The sequence below is a fragment of the Spinacia oleracea genome, chromosome 5 (assembly GCF_020520425.1).
Source record: "Spinacia oleracea cultivar Varoflay chromosome 5, BTI_SOV_V1, whole genome shotgun sequence".
Taxonomy (NCBI): Eukaryota; Viridiplantae; Streptophyta; class Magnoliopsida; order Caryophyllales; family Amaranthaceae; genus Spinacia; species Spinacia oleracea.
Window position 1 is genome coordinate 19022875 of NC_079491.1, and position 23787 is coordinate 19046661.

A 23787-nucleotide genomic window follows, 5' to 3' on the forward strand; every position below is an offset into this window, starting at 1 on the left:
TTTTACTTTAATAAAATTTTAGGCGCCTAACTATCTAGTTATTTAAAATAAATTTCTTAAAAATCGAGCTTCTACGTGTTATAGTGTTCAAAAATTGGTACTTTTTTTTGGGGGGCCGATTTCCTTTTATCTTGTTTGAAAGTATATAATATTTCTTATTTAAGTTCGAAATCAAATTATTTATTCAAGTTAAAGTGACACTTTCGACATTTTTAATTTTCTTATCATTTATGATTCAAAAAATTGGTACAATTTTAAGGAAGTTCGAAATTTTTAGTTGCTTTAAGAGGTTATAAATGTTTGTTTTAGGAAATATAAATTCTTTTTCGAATTAATAACTTCATCTACGACCTTATTCGCTACGAATTTTCTTAATTTATTTTATATATATATATATATATATATATATATATTTTTTTTTTTTTATTTTCCTATCATTATTCTCGTTTTATTTTATTATTTAGATTACTTCAATGTTTTAATTTACGAGAGATGGGTAGTATAAGAAGGGCATATAAGATAGAACTAATACTAAGTTCATAAAACATGTAATGAGTTTAAATTCTGCCCTTAGGTTCTTTAGTTCAAAAGTGGGAGCGAAAATGGCTTATTTAGCCTACATATGACCTATATCGACCAAATAAGACTTAAATGTGCATAAATAGATTGTAAGTAGACTTAGAAACCTTTAGTGCGCCATATAAAACATGTAATGAGTTTAAAATGATAAGTTAGGTTTATTTGTTCAAAGTTTGGCGAGAAAATGTCATTTTAGGCAAAATATGACCTCTAATGTAATATCCCGAATATTCAGGTATTTTCTAATAAATTATTTTATAACTTACAATGACTTTACGAGTTAAAATAGAGGTTTTAATGTTTTTAATTATAAAAAAATAGATTTCCAACCTTATTTAATCATTATTTTCTGAAATTAAGTCTGCTAGTTATACCCTAATACCCTAAGCTACAAATACTCGGTTATAATACAAATCCCAGTACGTAATTTCATAACCTTCTCAAAACCCTTCTTCCTCCATCAGCTTTCCTTGCCGTCGCTCATTAATACCCTTCAATAAGGAACTTCTCCTTCAATCCTTACTGTTAAACTACTCATAAATTACACAATTTGATCCTCCATCTATCACCTTTACAATTGGAGTCGTCCTTCTTCTGCCGAGGTATGATTCTACCGCTAAATTGCGTACTACCCCATTCACCTTCAGTTGAATTCTATCCTTCTTTTATTGTAAATCATATTATTTATGTTCTTTGTTGAGATAAAAGGTTGTTTTAATGTGTTAAAGAAAACATCATCTATGTTTGATAAAGTTTCTTAGGATGCGTGTTTTAAGCATTGTAATTTCCTTAACCAAAAGAAAGCTCTGACTTTGCCTTCTTATTAACTTGTCTTAAGAGATTTGTTTCATTATACTTTAATGGTGATTTCGGCTATTAACAGTGTATAACTATTATTATTTTACCTTATAAAAGATTTGTTGGACAAGTTTTGACGATCTAATTATTAACCGAGCAGATTGCAAAACTAGGTTAACTCTAACCTTGATACTAATGGAATGACTAATTTAGGATAATTTGTCATTTAATTGTAGACGGGGACTACTAGGTGACTCTTTCGAAGATCTCGTACCTTGAGAATTACGCGTGTGTTTAAGGTAATTTTCGATGTCCATCATCTTTAGGTCCCGTTAGGAAATTATTTGAATATGTTTATGTGTTATTATGTGATAGGAGGATAAAGTGATTTGTAAATAACCCATGTTATTAAATTTAAGGGCATGTATTATATTAACAGTATTAGGGTAAGGGTGTTGTTTGAAATCTATACTTAGTTACTGTTAGTTTCACAGAGTTCCTCAAGAGGGGGGTGAATTGATATTTTACGGTTTTATAAAAATTAAACTACTAGGAACAGAAACAGTAAAATATGCAAGCAAGATTTAGCGTGGAAAACTCTCTAGGCCCAATAGAGAGGAAAAAACCACGGCCCCTTTGGGGACTTAAACACTTTCACTAATTAGGCAAAACAACTCAGTTTCTTTACAAGCCTAATCTAACTTTACAAGCCTAATCTACTCGGGCTACAATCTGTCAATCGTCTCTGATTACAGATGACTAGGAACAACCCTCTTTGTTCCTTCCCTTATGAAAACAGTCCCTCAACTGCTTCACCTCACGCATCTCTTGCGAGATATTTCACTCTTGCTTAAGTAAGCCTGACTCAGGCTTATCATACAATAACTCAACACAATGATAAAACGAATAGATATTAAACTTAAATACTAACACAAGATATAAAACCAAGTAACAAATACTGCTCTATATGGGAACAGGAACAGACACTTTAAAGATTAAAACTTTAAGGGTGATACCTGAAAGCTTCCGGTTTGATAGTAAAAAGTCTGATAAAAAACTTTCGTAAATAACTTGAGGTCTATTTATAAGAACGAAGAGTTAACCCTAGATTCCAATTCAACACAATTTAGGACTCTTTTCAAAAGATAGATTTTCGCAAATAAACTCATTAAAACGCGTTTTGTAAAATCTATCTCTACGGATTTAAGAGTTGTATAGCAACTCAAATTCACAAGCATATTACCTCAAGTAGGATTGTGAAATCAGTTTCAAACTTCTGAGCTTATCTAGAAATAAACTGATTTATTTTTGTTTCAAAAATATAATTTGGACTCTACAAAAAGACTTTGTTCCCATACTAAGCAGTATCTGAGTTACACTGATCTTATACCTTTCGATACTTAGAAGACTTGCTAGCCTTCATTCTTTTTGGTCTTGGCTCAATCTTAATCTCTGTTTTGAACTTGTTTTATTCATGGCTTCTCAGCTGGTATCTTTGTACTCTGTTCTTGCTAAGTGTACTGATCGCTTCATGTTAACCTGTTCCTGACATTCCTTAGATAACCAGTTGTGAGTTTAGCTTAAGTTTGTCATCGTCAAAACTCAGGAATCAACAGTTACTTACTGTTGAAAACCGGTTTCTAGTTAATTGCTTTAGAATAGAGTGCTGTTAAGTAATGTGAACATGATAATGTTATTGATAATTATTTATGGCTTGAGCATATTGATCCTCTTGATATGAGATCGTCAGCGGACTAGATGGTTTGTATGAGTTTAATGAGTTATGCTAACTAGTGGATTAATCGTGGAATAAGTGGCAAGGCTGAGCCGTAATTCGTTAGTGGATTATTAGGACTACTTGTTTTATGTTCTTGGAACACTATTAAAATATTAATCACGTAAAGTGTAATCTTAGAGGGAAAAGCCCGTAAGGGTTAAGAACAAGTTTCCCTTCTAGATGTTGTTCTATCGGTGCACTTTAATGGAGACCCGATAGGCTTCTAGTATGTTTATATTATTCTGTTAAACTTTCTGTTTAGTCTTCCTCCTAATTCTATTGGTGCGCGGTCGCGGAGACCCATAGTCAATTAGTGAGGGGTGTGCACACTAGGGACATTCTGTATTCATCTTACTTTGGTCATTCTCAAGGGTTACGCACGACCCTTAGCGTTCTCTTTCCCTCACTTAATTTAATATTGATCTTACGTGATAAGTTTAATAATGGAATTATTAAATTAATACTTGTTGTTTAATTTTTTATTTTATGTAACACCCCGACAATTCTCTCTTTTCTAAAATAACCTTTTAATATAAAATGTAGAGAATTATCAAGGCATTATCGCCCGTGTGAAAACGTAACGGCTTATTCAGAATTTTGCAGCGGAAAACATAAAACTAACTTTAGGTTTATAAATAATCGATTACAGGTTTAGTCCCAAAAATCAACCAACGAAAATAAGGAAATATAAATAGTATGACAAGTTTAAAGTCCAATTAAACAAACCCAATTCAACTTAGCAAATCAAAACTAAATACAAGCTCTTTATTCCCGATCCCAATGATCCCAATGATGCAACATCTTCAAACCTGCAGATGGACAATGCTTATTGATCCTTAGAGACTGCTCACCAAATATTGGGTCATCACAGGATCAATAAGGCATAGCCATGATCAACATGCACAAGCAAAAGCACGTAATCAGCAAAGCTGAGTACTACATACTAAATCAATAATAATCCTAACATGATTCTATTAAACGAACAACCCTAACATGATACTAATGAACACAAACAAGGGCAGACAAAACATGATAGTTTGACGACCATACTTGACCAGACTAGACTAGGCTAGACTTTTAGCAATAATATTATTTTAGTTGAAATAGACAATGGACCGAGTTGTCCGTCCGACAATCTTCACTAAGGAAGACGAGGTACGGGCGCGACTCCGTAACCTCAGAGACCTGCGATATCGAGGAACATTTGAATAAAAACAGAACACGGTGATCAATCTGGTCCTCGAAAAGGCCATGGGCTACCACCATGAACCCCAACTCCTGTTTGTCCGTCACTTTAGACGTGCACGGTCTAAAGCTATTGCTACTCAGTTTCACTTTACATGATTTACAAATTGAGACTCTGTTATGATTCAACAATCACATAAGGCATGCAATCCACATTTGTTCACAACTGTTTTTATCTTGGAATTAAGTAAGTGATCACAAAGGCATCAATCAAGACTCATTCCAATTTATCCAACCTTTCTTTAACCATGACCAACCCATACCCGTGTATATGGGTATAAAGTTTCAACTTACTAAACAAGGTCCACCGCCCTCATAAAGTAGTGAAAAGCTAAAAAGGGAACAACAACCAACATATATAGAATAATCTAGCGTTCCAACCAACATGTTTGTATCAATCATCCATACTAACATGTTACAATTCTCATAATGCCATATAAGTTCAATATGTCCGTCCAACAGTATTAAACATGCAGTTTCAACACAACCAAGTTCGTCAATAATATCAACATAACCAAGTTCAACAACAATCTCAACACAACCAAGTTCACCAACAAATTCAACATGGTTTCAACAATTAGCACACATTCCAAGCACACAGGTATGTACGTACCTTGTGTAAACAAATTGCAAGACCACTTTAATAATTCAAAAGTCGCTTACAGAGAATTCTCCGCCTAAAACAACCAACAAATATTCCCAATCAATTTCTAATCATTCGCAACTATAATAAAGCATTATAAATACATCCTAAACATACTTTGAACCTTCCCCAATATCAAAACTTGAACATTTGATTTCCTAGCATTATAATTATTGAACTAGTGATTGAAATTCGTCGAAAACTTTTTGCAAACATCGTACTTTAAATTTTCAGCAATATAAATTCATTTAAAAGCTTCACCAAGGTCAATCTACGTTCCTAGTATCTCAAAACAACAAATTTAATAATCCATACTCAACCTATCATGATTTAAAATCATAAAAACCCTGAATTTCATACTTTAAACAATCAAAAACCAATATTCCAATGTAATTAGATAATCTGAAAATTAATAACTTTATTATAAAATTCGTATAATCTTAAATTTATAATTTAATCACAAAAACCATAACCTTAATTCACGAAAACATAATTCGAATTAATAAAACCTGATTAAGCCCTAACTTATTTTTAATTAACCAAAACTGAAAATAATTGGTTTATAATATCAACACCAAAATCTGGAAATCATATTCAACAACAAAATTTGAATTTAATTCAAGAAAATCATTTAAATTAACAAACTATAATTAAAATAATTAGTTACTTAGGGTTTAAGAAATAACCAAGAAAGAGGAGAGGAAAGGTTGGGCGGTGCACGACGCGGTCAGCGGCGGCCGGCTGGGTTGTTGACGTGGCGGCATCGGTGGTTGCTGTCGCGGGCGGTGCTGTGCGCAAGTCGAACAAGAGGAGGGGAGTGAGGGAGGACGAACAACAGTGAATCGAAAGAAAAGAAGGGAACGACGAGGAGATGAAGCGGTGGCTTACCGGCGAGGACATCGACGTGGTCCGGCGGCCTTGGTGGCTGTTCAAGAAGACAAAGCATTAAGGAGGAGAGGAAACGCAAGGAAGAACGAAAACAGGGGGAAAAAGGACGACGTAGGTGAAGGTCGAAGGATACTTACCGGCGGCGAGGAGACCGGCGACTGGAGCAACGGCGTGAAGGAGGAGAGCAGCGGCGAGGAGAGAGAGTGAGTTCTTTGAGGGTTTGAAAACTTACGTGAATAGTGAAGGAGGAGAGGTTTGCTCTCTTTTTTTGGTTTCACGTGAAAATAGAGAAGAGAAGGGAGTATTGTGTTGGGTTTATTGGTTTGGGCTTTGCCCAATTGGGCTAGGAGTAGGATTTAGGTTGATGAATCCAAAATGTTTAGGATAGCTTTCTAATTTCAATAGAACGTGATTTCGTAATTCGAATTCGTTTTAACGTAAAATTCGAAAATACATTTTGATTTCGTAAGTCATTAAAGTATTCAAAATGAGATAAAATAATTATATTTTAATTACCTATTCATTTCTAAAATCCGCAAATTGTATTTAAATATATTAATATACGTTAAAATATATAAACAAAATGTATAAAATTACGGGTGATTACATTTTATGTACTCAAAACGTTTTTCAAACTAAAATTATTTATTTTACGGGATGGAGTTGGAATTACTCAGTTTAGTTTTTCAAACTAAAATTATTTATTTTACGGGATGGAGTTGGAATTACTCAGTTTATCTGATTTTTGGGAGTTTATCTCTCTTGTCTCTTTTTATTTATTTTTGCAGGTTGGTAAAGGTACTTGGCTATGAGTGAGGAGACGCTTAGAATAACCACCTAGTCAAAGGACAATTTCTATTTCATTTTAAGTGGATTTTGTTATTTATTTTACGGGGATTGATTGTAATATTTTTATGGGCCACCTTTTTGACCACTTAGTTAGTTTTTACTTTAATAGTTTTAAATTATTTTGTTGCTTTGCATTTATTTTCTATGCATAATAAATGTAGCAGTGACACTCCCAAGGTTTGGACGATGGTTTTAGGAAATAAAAATAAGGTTTTTGATTATATAAAAGGTCTAAATTTTGGGGTGTTACACTTAGGTTCTTTAGTTAACCTACATATGACATATATCGACCAAATAAGCCTAAAATTTGCATAAATAGATTGTAATGACACTTAGTAAAACCTTTAGTGCGCCATATAAAACATGTAATGAGTTTAAAATGACAAGTTAGGTTTATTTGTTCAAATTTGGGCGAGAAAATGTCATTTTAGGCAAAATATGACCTCTAACGACTAACTAAGCTTTAAATGTGAATAAATAGATTGGAATTTGTCTTATAAAGCTAATACTAAGTTCATAAAACATGTAATGAGTTTAAATTCTGCCCTTAGGTTCTTTAGTTCAAAAGTGGGAGCAAAAATTCCTTATTTAGCCTACATATGACCTATATCGACCAAATAAGCCTAAAATTTGCATAAATAGATTATAATGACACTTAGTAGAACCTTTAGTGCGCCATATAAAACATGTAATGAGTTTAAAATGATAAGTTAGGTTTATTTGTTCAAAGTTTGGCGAGAAAATGTCATTTTAGGCAAAATATGACCTCTAACGACTAACTATGCTTTAAATGTGAATAAATAGATTGAAATTTATCTTATAAAGCTAATACTAAGTTCATAAAACATGTAATGAGTTTAAATTCTGCCATTCGGTTCTTTAGTTAAAAAGTGGGAGCAAAAATGCCTTATTTAGCCTATATATGACCTATAACGCCCAAATAAACCTATAATTTGCATAAATAGATTGTAATGAGACTTAGAAACCTTTAGTGCGCCATATAAAACATGTAAAAGGTTTAAAATGATAAGTTAGGTTTATTTGTTCAAAGTTGGGCGAGAAAATGCCATTTTAGGCAAAATATGACCTACAACGACTAAATATGCTTTAAATGTGAATAAATAGATTGGAATATGTCATAGAAAGTTAATATTAAAATCATAAAACATGTAAAAGTTAAATTCTTCCCTTAGAGTTCTTTAGTTCCAAACTGGGAGCAAAAATGCCGTTTAAAGTTGGGCTAAAAAATGATATAATTGTTCCTTGAAAGAAGTTCCTTATTTGTTAAGCAAGTTGGGTTAATATATTTCAATTTTTGTAGGAAGCATACGAAAAGGATGTTGCTGAATGCCGTGAAAAAGGCATTAATAAAGATCCCAATCAAATCTACTTTGAGACAGTAGGTGGGAGAAAAAAGGGAAAAGTTCCTGGTCTAGGGAGTGGAGCAGCTCTATATTATGAACCATCTTCTAGAAGGGGTGGTAGTTCTTCTAGCTCATACACTCCATCTATGTATTCTCAACTCTCAGCCCGTTTGGAAGAAACTCAACAACAGCTGTCTCAAAAATCCATTGAGTTTGAAACAACAAAAGCTGAGATGATAAAAGCTATGGATGATGAGAGACTCCAGAGGCAAAGGGAGAGAGAAGAAGAGCGAAAGGAGAGAGAACAAGAGTGACTTGAGCGTCAGAGGGAAGTCGCCGAGTTGAAAAGGACAATGGAGTCCTATGAGAGGATGTTCAGTCAGTGTTCTGGTTTTCCTTTCTCGCGGTCGCAGGACCCTCGAGATCCCAGTGGTGGTGGGAAACCTTTGTGCTAGCCTGCTAGGTAGTTAGTATTTATGTATGAGTTTGAACTAATTGTGCTAGGTGCTTAGTATTTATGTATGTATGAGTTTGAACGGATTGCAACATGTTTAACAGGTTTGAACTAATTGCAATATGTTTAACAGGTTGGAACATCAACATGAATTTTGTTGGTTGAGTTTGAACAGGGTTGTCATACGATTGTACAGGTCATACGACAATAACTCCTGCAAAATAACATTTGCATACTAATTTAACGACCACAACAGGCAGGTTAAAAACCGCAAAAAATTTTGGAGAAAAATTAAAAAAATCTAAATTAGCGACCGTGGAAATAGTCGTAAAAATTTAACGACCGCTTGAGCAGTCGTTAAATTTGCGACGGCTAAACCGGTCGTTAATTTAACGACTGTTGAAACGGTCGTTAAGTTTACGAGTGTTAAAGCAGACGTTAATTTAACGACCGCTTTAGTGATCGGTAAAACAGCGATGGCTAAAGCAGTCGTTATATTAACGACAACTTAAACAGTCGTAAAATTAACGACTGCTTAAACAGTCGAAAATTAACGACTGCTTAAACAGTCGAAAATTAACGACTGCTTTAACAGTCGTAAATTAACGGCTGCTTAAGCAGTCGATATTTTAACGACTACTACAGCGGTCGTTAATTTAACGACTGCTATACAGACGTTAAAGCAGACGCTAACATTTTGCGACCGTTTATCAGTCGAAGTTCTTCGAAATACCGACCAAGTGAACGCTGACCGGTGTTTGGCGACCGCCAACGGTCGCCAAAACTTTTAGCGACCGTTTTACGTGTTTTAACGACCTTTTTTGGCGGTCGAAAATTAGGTTATTTCTTGTAGTGTGTTATTCTAGCTTGTTCGTATTCAGCTTTTGCTGACTTCGTGCTTCATGTCTTTCGGTCATGGCCTTCGCCTAAATGACCCTATGATGATCCATCATTGCACTTGCATGGTTGGGGAGTAGATTTCAATAAGCAGGTTGGTAGAGATAACTTGCGGGAGAAGTTATCATGAGAATAGTAATGAGAGACTATTTCATCTTTCGCATTTATAAACTCTATTTCTGAATTATAGTCATGACTACTATCACTATTTTTTTAAACGATTTATTACTTTGGTTTGGGCCTTAATAGTTCCAGTTTGTTATATGATCATTAACTATTTAAATACTTTTTGAAAGTTAGTTATTTCCGTTGCGTAATTAGCCTTAGCCGTTATCACGGAGGCGGTAATATCTTGGTAATTCCTTTGTTTTAAGTTGGAAAATATTTTATAAGAGCAAGGAATTATTAGGGTGTTACAATTGTTTTGAACTTTTCGGCCTGACATGATACAACGTGGGCCCGACGTGGACTCGGCCCGGTTAGGCCCATGGCCAGTGGGCTCGACCCGAAGCCCGACACACGCCCATCAAAGCCTCTTAGATGACCGCCATCCACATCTTTTTATTCCTTTTACACTCGTCTAAATAATTGATAATCCTTCTGCTTTATTTAAGTGGTGTATTTGCTTAAGTCAGTTGTTTTTATTTAAGTGTTACACTTCTATTCATACAACTTTTTACAATGTACTATTTTATTATATATTTCTTCTATCATGATCCACTCCTAATTATATTGATTATTTTTCCTCTACTATTGTTCCCACACGTATTCATACCCTCTTTTTCTCATTAAAAATAATTCTCCCACTACCCCTTTCTTATGATAAACAATGAACATATTTACCCACTTACAACAACAAATTTAATTCGATCTCTTAAACTTATACACTGGTCAAATTGTAACACTAACAATCGGTGAGTATTGATATCATGAAAATTATTAGGTGCACTCGGATATTTTAATATCCATTGATATTCCCTCTCATATTTTCTCCTCACATATAAAGAGAAAATGTTAGAGGGTGTACGCACTGACGGACTCAGCTAAGAGCAAGGGGGCACGTGCCACCCCAAAAAAAAAAGAAAAAAAAAACTTAAAATGCCGCAATGAAACTATCTAATAAATTAATAATAACAGAAGTTGCAAAATGGTGCAGTGGTTTCTACGGGAGTTGTTCATAATGAAGCGCTTTATTAGTTTTGTTGGGGTTCAACAACCAGTTGCAACAAATTGGCCCTAGTTTTTTTGTTTATTTGTTTTTATAAATAAAAGCATTATTTTGCTTTTTTCTCCTAAAAAAACTTCATACTAGTATACTACGTAGTTGCATTTTTTATTTTCCCCTTTTTGTACCTCCATATTACCGTATACTTTATAATGCTTACTACTTTATACTCCATCCGTTCCAAATTACTCGTTACACTTATATTTGCACAAAATTTTAGGTGATAAATGATTGTTTGGTTATCAATTGTTATTTTATTGAAAAAGTAGATGTAATAGGAGTTAGTGAGATGTTTTTGTAATTGAATAAGAGAGGGTGTGGAGACAAAAAAAAAATTAGTTGGAAGAGAGAGAGACAATATAATAATTGTGGGGTCATTCATAATTTAGAAGTGTAACAACTAATTTGGGACGGACGAAAAAAGAAAGTGTAACAACTAATCTGGGATGGGGGAATACATATTTAATTGGAATACGTTTTTAAATAAAAATAATTCACTTTCATAAGGAACAAAATAATTTCCTTCAACTACTCCCTCCGTCTCTTTTTGTTTTTTACGTTTGGTATTTTTCACGCGTTTTAACGAATAATTAATTTGCATTGAAATTCCTCAATTTTTTTATTTAAACGAAATAAATTACGTTTATTTATAATGTTTTCACTTTTATCAAGATTCTGATATTGGGAAATGAGAAAATTTTAATGTCCTAATGGAAAAGTGTGAGAAATTAAATGACCCAATGAATTTGATTGGTTAAAATAATAATTTGACACAAATTTTGATAGAATACTAAGTCATTTATGTGATAGTATAAAAGAAAATGTAAAGAACATTTTGAAATACCCAAAAAGGAAAACGTAAAAAACAAAAAGAGACGGAGGGAGTATTATTTTATCATAACCTTTAATTTTTTTTAAAAAAACAATAAATTTGAACTTTTGTGATGCCACAGCCAACTACGGAGTACACGAATATGATATCATGAAAAAAAACTACAAGTTATCCATTTTTATCCGGTTATAAACTTATAATAATTATATACTAGTAATAATATCAGATATGACTTTTTGTATCACCCATAACCAATAATCTTAGGTCCGCCACTGGGTATAAGGTGCACCTAATATGTTCTATTGATATCATAAGTCAACTGATAAAAGCCCACAGATTTACGCAATTTGGATTATACACCCGGGTGCACTCTGTTGAACATTTATTGAAAATCTAATGAACATTGAGAATGATTTCAATGTACATGTACTAGTGAAATATTTAAACTACTTCCTCCGTCTTTTAATACTCGCAACGTTTGGACTTTTGCCACTATTCATATAATCTACTTTGACTATTCTTAGTGCTTTTTATATAAAATAAAACATAGTCATGTGGGATCTTGTTATATTCGTCTCAATGTGTATTTTAAAAATATCAACTTTTTATAATTTTTGCATAAAGAGAATTTAAGATATAAATGATCAAAGTTGTGCATTGGCATGCGTGAAACTAACAAACGTTGCGAGTATTAAAAGACGGAGGAAGTATATGTTCTATGGATTTGAACTATATATTCATTGGCTATATGTTCTTTGGGTATGAACAATATGTTCTTTATATTTGAACTATATGTTCTTAGTAAAACAGGGTGCACAGTGAGCATTGTGCACCCGGGTACATAAACCATATTTTGACAGACTTGATATAAATCAACAAACATAATTAATTAATTATAGATCCGAGAACAATAAATAGACGAAACTTCGTACGTTGTTATCTACGCGACTACGCATTGTACTTACTACTTAGCGACTAGGAGTAATTTTGTACTTGAATATAAAAAAAGTCAACCATCCAAGTTGGCTACACCAGTACACCTTATTAATAACTTCACCATACTTGAATTTTTCAAAGTCGTACCTCAAAGCCATTTCCCTCACCTAAAGTAAGTTTCGTTTATTTTTCTTGGATTTTTATACATTGTTTTGGTGTTTCTGTTTTTTGTTTTCCAAATTTAGTCTGTTGATTTGTCAATACTTACTTTCTGTCAATATTAACCTTCTTTAACGAAAACACCCACAAGTCTTTCCCTTTTCCCCAACAAATCAACCAAAAAAGCAACAAAATGACAGTTTACACAATGAAGTCAGACAAGACTTTCCTTGGATGCTTGGATGTGGGAGCGATCGAAGTGTATGAATTAGACAGTCCTTACATATTTCCTGTGAAAGGAAAGAATTGGAGCCATTTAGGAATAAGTATAGGGCCAGGAAAGCAGTTTGAATCGTTAAAGATCGGGGATAAAGAGATTAGTGGTGCTGATGTACAAATACTGATGAAAGATCTTTTCAACTCGCGACTGCTAGTTAATCGCGAGGGACTTGGCTTCTTAGCGACTGCAGGGGTCACATCTATGGTCTTGGAAGTGGAGTACTACAGGATGTTTGATCTCTTTGATTGGTCTAAGTATCAAGTCAATACATCACTTAATACTAAATGGGCTCGTAGCAACTTTATGGATGGTCGTCCCTTGGATATACTTGGAAATAATCAAGGAAATGGAAACCGCGATGACGATGAGTACAAGAAAAAACTAGTTGAGAAAGAGAAGGAATTGGAGAACGAGAAGCTAAAGCATAAAGAGGAGCTAGAGGAGGTGAAGTGTAAAAAAGAGGAAGACACAAGAGAAGATTGAAAAGCTTATAGAGGATTTGGCGGAGGCAAGCCGCCAAAAAGAGGAGGAATTGAAGGAGAAACAAGAGCAGATAACTAGATTGAAAGAGGAGTCCGTAGAGGCAGAACGTAAAAAAAAGGAGGAGATAGCCAAATTAAAAGTGGATATAGGGAAATTAAAAGTGGCATTAGGCAAGGCAGAAGGGAAAAAGAAACATGAGGCAGCTTTAGAAAAAAAGAAAGTCAAGGAGCTAGAAGAGGAACTCAAATTTCATGTATTTTTGAGGAGTGGTTTAAGAGATTCTGGTGCATTTTTTGGCAATTTGATGCAATATATGCTGACGAGTATTCCTTCTTCCAAGTTGAACGTCATACCCATTAATGACCAAGGTTTACAATACATTAAGTTTGAACAACTATTTGAGGGTGTTAACGCTGTTATGCCCATTGGGCCAATTCTTGATTCAGTGTCGGAATTTCCAACTCAAAAACTTTACCGGAAGGAATCTTTTTACGGTGACTTTGACTTGAACAATTGGAAAGTTGTTCGAGTAGCGACGCATATAAAAGAAACACTAGCCTTTTATGATATTGGCATTTATCAATACCCCATCCCATGTCGTGCTGAACACCTTTGCAACTTTACCACCAGACACAATCGCCATGCCGTGTACAATATTATGGGGGTCGGCTTAAGGTTTGCTATCGAATGCTTTAGCGCGGAGGGTAATGTGTTTTTATACAGTTAAAGGACTATATAAGTATTTAATAATACATTTTTAGAGTTCGTATTAGTTTAAGAGTGTATGACTAAATAAAGTCAATCGTTTTTATTAATGTTTGTTGTGCTTTACCCTCAAAAATATTGTTTAATATTCCTGATTGTATTTCTTTATTGTCAATTTATAACATTATCCCCTTAAACATAAGGAAGCACTCTCTTTTACTTTTTTCATTTTTTTTTTGAAATACTACAGTTTATGTATACCTCTGTTATATATTTAAGGGAACGCCTGAGTAGCAGTAAATAGTCATTGCCTAATTTACCCTTTATTAAAATTTAAAAATAAAGATAAATTAAACACACAAATATTTTATATTTAAATAAAAGGGAATCAATTTAAAAGATATTTACTAAAATCACCAAATATTAAAACTAAGAAAAAATTATCAATAAAAGGGAAAAAAAGAACTAACCAAATAAGCACTTTGTATTATTGCGTGTGCGTTTTTAAATTACAAACACGCATCGCGTGCATAGAAAACTAGTTATTCGTGATTGAAATGATAACTTGCTAAGAAAAATTTGCATTACATCAAGGTAGCTTTTAAACACTTTGAGGTAATTTTATACCCGCCTACGATATTTATTGTACACCCGACCTTAATTAATAGTTTGTGTTATTTTAATGAAATGTTCCCTTATCTATAAAAAAAAAAAAAACGGAATTTTCATGAAATGCCCCTGAGGTTTGCTTTAATGCACAAAATACCCCTAAACTTTCCAGAATGCACCAAATACCCCCGAGGCCCCGAGATTTTAAAAAATAACACAAAATACCCTTAATGAGCATTTTTCGTCCATTCCTTGAAGTCTTCGTTAGCGCGAATTTACTTTTTTACCCTTTCTCAACCATTTTCTCTACTAATCCTAATATTAACACTTAATTAAATGAATTAAACCCCTAAAAAATTAATTAACTATTATCTAAAATAAATAAGCCCCTAAATATCTAATTAACTATTAAAAAAACAAATTGACCAAAATTGTGAAGCTGCTTGCTTGCTTCTTCATTCGTCTTCACCTCTGTATTTTTCTATGCCATCATCATCTTCTTTCTCATCTCAAACCACCATGGAAACCATGACCCCCCACTCTATCCCTAATTAACCTTCTCAACTCCAATTCGCGCAACCCGCCCTTTTTCCTTCTCATTCCCGCCCAATTCTCTCTCATGTTCTTCACCATCATCATTGTAACACCCCGACAATTCTCCTTTTTCTAGAATAACCCTTTTTATAAATATAACTATAGAAAATTATCAAAGTATTATCGCCCGTGTGAAAACGTAACGGCTTATTCATGATTTTGCAGCGGAAAACATAAAACTAACTTTAGGTTTATAAATAACCAATTACAGAGTTAATTCCAAAAACCAATCAACGAAAATAAAGTATTGTAGATAGTATGACAAGTTTAAAGTCCAATTTAACAAACCCAAGTCACTTAGCAAATCAAAACTAAATACAAGCTCTCTAATCCCGATCGATCCCAATGATGCATCATCTTCAAACCTGTAGATGAGCAATACTTATTGATCCTTAGAGATTGCTCACCAAAAATGGGTCATCACAGGATAAATAAGGCATAGCCATGATCAATACACACAAACAAAGCACGTAATCAACAAAGCTGAGTACTACATACTAAATCAATAATAATCCTAACATGATTCTATTAAGCGAACAATCCTAACATGATACTAATAAAACATAAGTAAGGACAACCAAAACATATTAACTTGAAAACCATATTTGACCAGACTAGACATTTGTATCATTAACATTATTTTAATTTAAATAGTCAATGGACCGAGTTGTCCAACCAGAAGTCTTCACTAAGGAAGACGAGGTACGGGCGCGACTCCGTAACCTCAGTGACCTGCGATATCAAGGAACTTTTGAATAAAATAGAACACGGTGATCAATCTGGTCCTAGAAAAGGCCATGGGCTACCACCATGAAACCCAACTCCTGTTTGTCCGTCACTTCAGACGTGCACAGTCTAAAGCTATTGCTATTCAGTTTCACTTTACATGATTTACCAATTAATACTTTGTTATGACCCATAAATCACATAAATCACGTAATCAACAAGTATTCACAATTGGTACGTTTTATCTTGGAATTAAGTAAGCAATCACAAAATTATCAATCAAGAACTCATTCCAATTAAGTCAACATTTCCTTTAACAATGGTTAACCCCTTGACATAGGTATAAAGTTTCAACTTACTAACACAAGGTCCTCGACCCTCATAAAGTAGTGAAATGCTAAAAGGGAACAACGATCAATCGATCTAAACCAATATATATAATATATTATAATGTTCTCAACCGACATGCTTGCATCAAACATCCATGCTAACATGTTAATCTGATTTTTCAACCTTGCTTGATTCCTATATATGCATAGAATACGAAGGATCTAGAACACTAAAACGAAAATGAAGCATCACAGTAGTAATCATAACACAGAAAATAGCAAAACATAAGCAAACAAATTACATGCGTTGAAAAATTGCGAAAAATCCCATCAAATAGAAGAGTAAAAGCAATAGCCCAATTAAACTTTTGATAAGAAACTTCCCTGCTCCAGAAATTGCAAAGATAAGATTTTCTCCGAATTCCGATTGAATCATCGTTGGTTTGTGCAACCAATTTCTTCTCCCATTGGCCGAATTAAGACAACAGGTAGCCCTTAGTGGAGTAAATACTTTAATTAACTCCACCAAAACATCAATACGGTTGACAACCCAAAGATCTGGTGACTCAGCAATACTCTCAACCCTTGGATCATCAATGGCTTGTGGGGGAAAGCAAGATGAAAGTCGAAAATGAAAAAGCGCACCTCAATACAACCGAGGCTCCAATACGGGCAAAGGAAGCCATAATTACCCCTAATAAAGCTTAGGCTAGCGATAATAAGGGGAATCTCAGCTAGATCTGAAGGCAAGAAGGAAGACGAAGGGATTTGCAGTGCAAATCCACCACCATAAGGCAAAGAAAGTCTGGGAAAGGGGCAAATTTTTTTAAGGGTTTTCCATCGCTCTCTAAATACGGAGTACTCGCTATATTTCCATTTTATTACCGTTTCAAAATACTTGCCATACTTCCTCTTTGACATAGTACCACTATTTCTTTATTATTTCTCTCTCCTTCTTATCCCATTGCACCTAGGGATGTCAGTTGGTAGGGTATTGTAGATTTGTAGTACCCCATATTTTTATGATTTGCGAATGAAACACTAAAATACAAAGTACGTTGTTCAGATGTGACTTAGAAAGGGATCGATATAGTTGAAAATTTATACATTCACTATAATAATAATTCAAACCGCATGTCCTTAAACAAAATAGTGCGAATTGACAAATACAATACAAGTATATACTCCACCAGTCCACTAGGCCAATTATTACATTTGAAGAAAACACCCCACACCACAACCTACATACATGTCAACAAGCTAGTTGTTTTGGTCTTAGTTAGCCAGTAAATGTCAGCCTTGGGCCAATGCCCATAATATATTGTACATACAAAGGATAATAGTACTTGAGCTGATCAGCAGGACATGGAATAGGAATTGTTTCTCGGTCTTGATAGACCTTTATCTCTAAGTTTTTGTATTCACCGGCGTAATACACTGCCGTCTTTTCGCTATCGTTACCCCCATAATAATAGCTATCTACTGCTTGAATAACTCGCCAATTGTTCAAGTCAAAGTTTTCGTAAGAAGATTTTGCACATTTCAAAGTTTGTGTTGGGACAGATGACAATGAGTCGACCATCTTTATAGGTATAAATGGATAACGAAATTCGGTAAGATTCCGACCATCTTTAAAGGTTATGTCATTGGGTGAAATGCTGATTTTTGAAGATGGTAAGGATTGCTGCATGTTTTCCACCTTTTTTATGTAGTATCTATCCAACCAGCTTAGTATTTCCTTTTTAAGTTCTGCTTCCGCCAACTTCTTTTTCAAATTCTCAATTTCCTCTTGTTTGTCCTTCAATTCCTTGTCTTTTTTACCCTTTTCCTCAGCTAACTCCCTTTCATTCTTATGCTTCTCCTCTTCTAGTTCCTTATCCATCGGACGACCATCCACAAAATCTCTACAACCCCATCTAGTATTCATCGATGTCTTGACTTGATACTTTGACCAATCAAATAGATCAAATAACCTAAGGTACTCCACTCCTAAGAGTGTAGCTGTGAGTCCTGTTGTTGTTAGGAAACCAAGCCCCTCTCGATTAACAATCAATCGCGAGTTGAATAGATCTTTGATTAGTGTTTGCAAATCAGCGTCGACAACATCTTTGTCCCCGATCTTCAGCACCTCATACTTCTTCCCTGGCCCAATACTGATTCCCAGATGGCTCCAATTCTTTCCTTTTACCGGATATGTGTAAATACTATCTAACTCGTACACCTCTATTGCTCCCATATCCAAACATCGCAGGAATATCTTGTCTGATTCCATTGTACGTGTAAGTTGCCATTTCCTCTATTGTTTTGTTCACGTTCTGTTATCACAAAAAGGGGGATTTTTTTGTTGGAAATGATTAATCAAACTGCTCGATCGTGAGTTTTTTTTGTTTGTTAGAAAGTACTGGTAAGTCATACTACCTCTTGTTCATAAGTTCTATCCATTTACTATTTATATTGTCAAAACTAAAAACTTTGACCATCTGTACGTCCATCTATCATAGTACATGTATGTATGAGAATAAATATTATCTATGTTATTTATTTTCAAAATATCAACTTTTTAAATTTATTTTCAAAATATTATCTATGTTATTTATTTTCAAAATATCTGAACTTATCTGAATTTATTTTATTTGAAAAAACTTATTTTTTTTCTGAAATAAACTTACTTGTCTATAATTTTTAATTTTAATAGTTCTATCATTTCTTTGGTGGTATCACCCGATTACCCATAGGGCTAATGCGGATTCGGCGCGAGTTATGAACGGATAGGTGTTAATTTCCTCCCAATTATTGTTGCGGGGATCTAACACGCGTCATCCCTACCAAATTCAGCCCCAACTCTATCATTATTTACTACTCCTGTCTCGTTTTACTTGTCTCATTTTAACTAAAATACTTTCATAAAAGTTGGTAAAACGGGGTTAATAAATTGAGATGGAGGGAGCATATTGCTTGCAAGACTTGCCTTTATTTACTTCGTCTGTTCTTATTTTGTTGACAAAATTTTTTAGTCACGCTTGCCAATGTACATTTTTTTATCATTAATATCTTTAATTTTGTAATAGATAAAATTATAAAAAGTTGATAGTTTGAAAATATTTATCAAAACGATTCTAACAAGATATCATATGACTATATTTTACCTTACGCATAAATAGCAAAACCTAAAGTCTTATATGGGACCAGTCACACCATCAATTTGATGGTGTGACATGTTCACACTTGTAAATAAGCCCAACGCGTTTAAAGCCTATTAACGGAGGTTAACGAAACCCAAAACGGCAGTACAATTACTTTTATAGTTTTAGTCAAGGTACTTTTACAGTTTTATAGTTTTAAGGAAGGTATTTTCATAGTTTTATGGAAGGTACTTTTATATTTTTAGTCAAGGTACTTATATAGTTTTATAGTTTTATGGAATACATACTTTTATAGTTTTAGGGGAGCTACTATTATCGTTTTAGTCAAGGTACTTCTATAGTTTTATAGTTTCAGATAAGGTACTTTTATAGTTTCAGTGGAGATACTTTATAGTTTTAGTCAATGTATTTCTATAGTTTTATAGTTAATTTGTGGGAAGATACTTTTATAGTTTTAGGGGAGGTATTTCTATACTTTTTAGGCCATGGGACCATCGCTTGCACGCTTGGGATGTGGGCTAGCAACTTGCTCGTTTCCTTTTCGTCTTGCGTCTAATGCCTTACGACTATTATTTATCGTATAGTACTACAGTACTTGAAAATCCAATGTCGTACGATATGATTATTCGTCCGCCCCGACCTACAAATATCCGCAATACGATATACGATTACGATCCAACGTCTTATCATATATTTACGTTTTCCGAATTAATTTCCTGAATAGCCATTAAATGAATTTCCGATTCATAATCTGTCGATCTGTTTTATGACCTTTTAGCAATGCTTCAACTAGCTATTCGGATCACTTGATCTCACTGAATTAATAATTCCGTAATTAATATGAACCTTAGTATTGGACCAATGCACCTTGGGTGAAGGACACATTTACTTCAGTGTCCCACTTGTCCTTTAGACAAGTGTGCATTCCCATTCCTTTGTCTCCTGGTGTTACTTACTGAACATACGGTAAGATCCAAGCCATCCTTATTAGGTCCATAAGTGTTTCTCGAATTATTGAGTTCAACTGTTAAACTTTTACAGAAGGTTAAGCCTTAACCATTCTGAGCACGACCATGCATTTTCACAGTATCTAACTCTTCGAGAGGCCTTGTACAACTACAACACCATATCCTATCATAGATGGTAGGACAATTACTTCTTGTAACTTATGAACAACTTACTTTGATTCATAGCTACCTGAATACTGCTTTTATAGTCTCCTTTTACGGTGCGACGTTTAGCGAGCATCAAAGCGAACTAATTATCAAACAAGCAATCATACCTACTAAGGTTTTGAGGAATAGGTTCCAATCACCATTAATGAGAACGAGTTATGACATGACTTTAATCTCTTAAATTGTTCTCATGGTCGGGCCGAAATGTTCAAACAAGGCTTAGGCCCGGCCCAAGCCCACGAGCTTTCGTGCCTGGCCGGCCGGCCCGTCGTGCCTAAGACTAATTTTACTGAATTTAGCGTGCTTTGTCTTGCCGGGTCGAGTAGTGCCTTGCCTTGTCGTGCTTTTTCCAAAAAATTAAGGCCCAGACCCGGCCCACGGCTCACGACTTCGTGCACGTGTCGGGTCCGATTTTTTCGTGCTCGAGCCGGGCTTTTTTCGTGTCGGGCCTGATCGGACTTCGTCCCGTCCCGGCCCACAACCATCTTTAAGTATTCCTCTCAGTCCAAATAAGATACACTGCAATGCTGAAAACCATTTTGAAAACTTGATGTTTACCAGAATTTGAGTTACAGCAAGATACCATGTATTGTATTGGACTTATTTTGACTGAACTAATATTATCTAAACTTATCTGAATTTATTTTATCTGAAAAAAACTTATTTTATATGAAATAAACTTATTTGTGTGTGAAAATGTCTGAAAAAAAAAAAACTTATTTTTGCTGGACCTATATTATCTGAAATTATCTAAAACTAAACTTATCTGAACTTGTTTTTACTTATTTAGAACAGAGGCTAATTAATTTCATGCTCCAAAATTGATTGTTTATATTTATCTAGAAACGTCTTAAACAAACTCTACCAACACAATTCAGTTACAGTAAATGAGAAGTAATACCCGTAAAATTCAAATATCGTTAAGAATGCCCGCGAAAATATGTCTATCCCCAAATTCAAATCTGCTATAAATAGTTAAATACCCAACGCCTAGAGCTTCCCATAACAAATACTCCACTCCGAATCTTGTAACCAACACTCAGTATCGACCAGAGAGAGAAATACAGTTAGAGAAAGAATGGCGTGTCCAGCGATGGCGAGTCCAGTTGAAGAGCAGATTCATCAGCATTATCAGCACCGTATGCAAATAACAGAGCAAGTGATGGATTGCAAGCTCAAAGGGAAGAAACAGCTTTCTCTCGAGAGCTACCTTCACTATCTTCTCTCTCGTGATTTCTCCAAGTTCACCGTCGGTGAAATCAATCAGGTCCTCTTTCCATTTTCGCTTGATTTTTAGGTTTTTGAGGAGAGTTTTCGTAAACTTTTGGCTAATTGTTCAAATCCTGACTTAAACCTATTTCTCTCTGTTTTTTTGAACTTTGATTCGAGTTTCGAACTTATTTCGCTAATCTCCGAATAGAAATTTTGGTTTCCTTTCCTGATTTTGTGAATCAAATGTGTGTCGACTAATTGCTGGTTGAACTGGAGAATGTTGCGACTGAAACCTTGTTTTCCGGATAATTTTTCAGAATTTTCATCTCAGTTTGTTGTAATTTTGATTTTATAGTATTAACTCGTTTCCGCTATATTTTAACCTCATTTCGTAATTTTAATCTTTTCTCTCTCAATTATTACTGGAACTTGTTTTGTATTAAACATCAGTCGCGATTTTAATTTCAAACTCGTATTTTCTAATTTCTGATGAGATCTACATTTTGATTTTAATTCATATTTTTGTAAAATACATTATCTCTACTTTGGTTACTGGTTGAGCTGGAAATTGTTGTGAATCAAATCCATTTCACAAAGAACTTTCCAAAAACAATTATCAGTCCTTCTGATTTTTATTTCGATCTCGTTTACAACTCCGATGAAAAATTTCAATTTATATTTGTGAAGCAACGAATGAATCGTTCTGATTTTGCTTGTTTTTTCTCTGAAAAATGCAGATAGTTTCAATCCATGGTTTCAAGAAGCCTGGTCGGCTGAAGGTTCTGGACTCTTCTTCTTCTCTTTCTTCGTGTCTCTCTTTTCATCTCTCTATTTATGTTTAGACTGACGACATTGATCATAGAAAGCTGAAGAAGCAGTGAAAGCAATTGAGCCAATGCATCCTGCCCGATCAACTCTGAAGGAAGGCATTTCATCGTCAACCAAAGCAACCATTGATATCAGTGAAGCAATCAGGGATCTTAAGATTCTCAACTGGCAAGAGTGCTCCATAACTTCGATCAAATTACTCAAACCAGAGAATGACAAAATCGTCCTCGTTTCTCCCTCCACTACATCCACGAAGTCGAAATCTGTGAAGACTGCGCAGAAACCGAAATCTCTGGAGGCGGTAGAGAAGTCCAAGTTAGCTTCGTCGATGAGTATCGGTAGCGGTCCGAACAACAACGGTAGTTCTGGTGCCCCTGTTTTCCCCTCCACATCAGCCACCAAAATGCAGAAAACGACAAAGCGGCGTAAGCTATCATCCTTGAAAGAGAGCTCCTGCAGTGGTCCGACTAACACCGATAGTGGTGGTTCAGGTGATGCTCCATCGTCCTCGTTTGGCGCCAGAGGAAAGAGTGGTGGTGGAAAGAAAAGGCTTCATGCCAATGTCACTGATCTAAGGACAACTTAGCCGTACTTGATTGAGTTTTCAATTGAAGCTTATGGGGTAATGGTAGGTAGTTTTAGTGTTACTAACTACAGTAACTAGTTTCATAATGACGGATTTGAATTTTGGAGGGAATAGATGGTACTTCATTTTGATTATATGCATTTCATTTTGTTTAATTTCAGTGGTACTATTTCATCAGAGACTGTAATTTTGGATTTTGCTATGCTAATTGAAGACATTATTGGAAGTTACTCTAGTATAATTCCTTGTCATTATCTTGTTGAAATTATGTGTAATGTTGCTGAATAGTTAGAATCGTGTTTTCTCATCAACGAGCCTTATGGAGAATTTGGATGCGTATGACATATATTATATATACAATCTGAATGTAAGATGATATAGAAAAACGTCTTGGTAGATTCACACCGTCATAACAACGACCAAATTTGACAAAAGTAGGATCAGAATGCAAAGGAATAATTTGATATAGAC

General features: G+C 34.5%; 1 protein-coding gene and 1 long non-coding RNA gene across 3 annotated transcripts; both read left to right on the plus strand.

Annotated features, from left to right (window-relative positions):
- The first annotated feature begins 1008 nt into the window (after nucleotides 1-1008).
- Nucleotides 1009-8732, plus strand: LOC130461092 (uncharacterized). Of its 2 annotated transcripts, none has more exons than XR_008921418.1 (3): nucleotides 1009-1181; nucleotides 1614-1676; nucleotides 8101-8732. It is a non-coding gene; the product is annotated as an uncharacterized lncRNA (long non-coding RNA). The 2 variants fall into 2 exon arrangements; XR_008921417.1 differs by lacking the exon at nucleotides 8101-8732 and adding an exon at nucleotides 6719-8024.
- Nucleotides 8733-18728: 9996 nt separating this feature from the next.
- Nucleotides 18729-23542, plus strand: LOC110793700 (uncharacterized). Its single transcript, XM_056829023.1, has 3 exons — nucleotides 18729-21957; nucleotides 22640-22681; nucleotides 22765-23542. The coding sequence occupies exons 1-3, from the start codon at nucleotides 21769-21771 to the stop codon at nucleotides 23314-23316; spliced, it is 783 nt and encodes a 260-aa protein (XP_056685001.1). The 5' UTR covers nucleotides 18729-21768; the 3' UTR covers nucleotides 23317-23542.
- Nucleotides 23543-23787: the final 245 nt, after the last annotated feature.

Bases quoted from the DNA above. Each gene is read 5' to 3' on its own strand.
- LOC110793700 (XM_056829023.1), top strand. From the start codon at position 21,769: ATGGCGTGTCCAGCGATGGCGAGTCCAGTTGAAGAGCAGATTCATCAG. The intron at 21,958-22,639 runs GTCCTCTTTCCA...TGAAAAATGCAG, and splicing joins CCGTCGGTGAAATCAATCAG to ATAGTTTCAATCCATGGTTT. The intron at 22,682-22,764 runs GTTCTGGACTCT...CATTGATCATAG, and splicing joins AGAAGCCTGGTCGGCTGAAG to AAAGCTGAAGAAGCAGTGAA.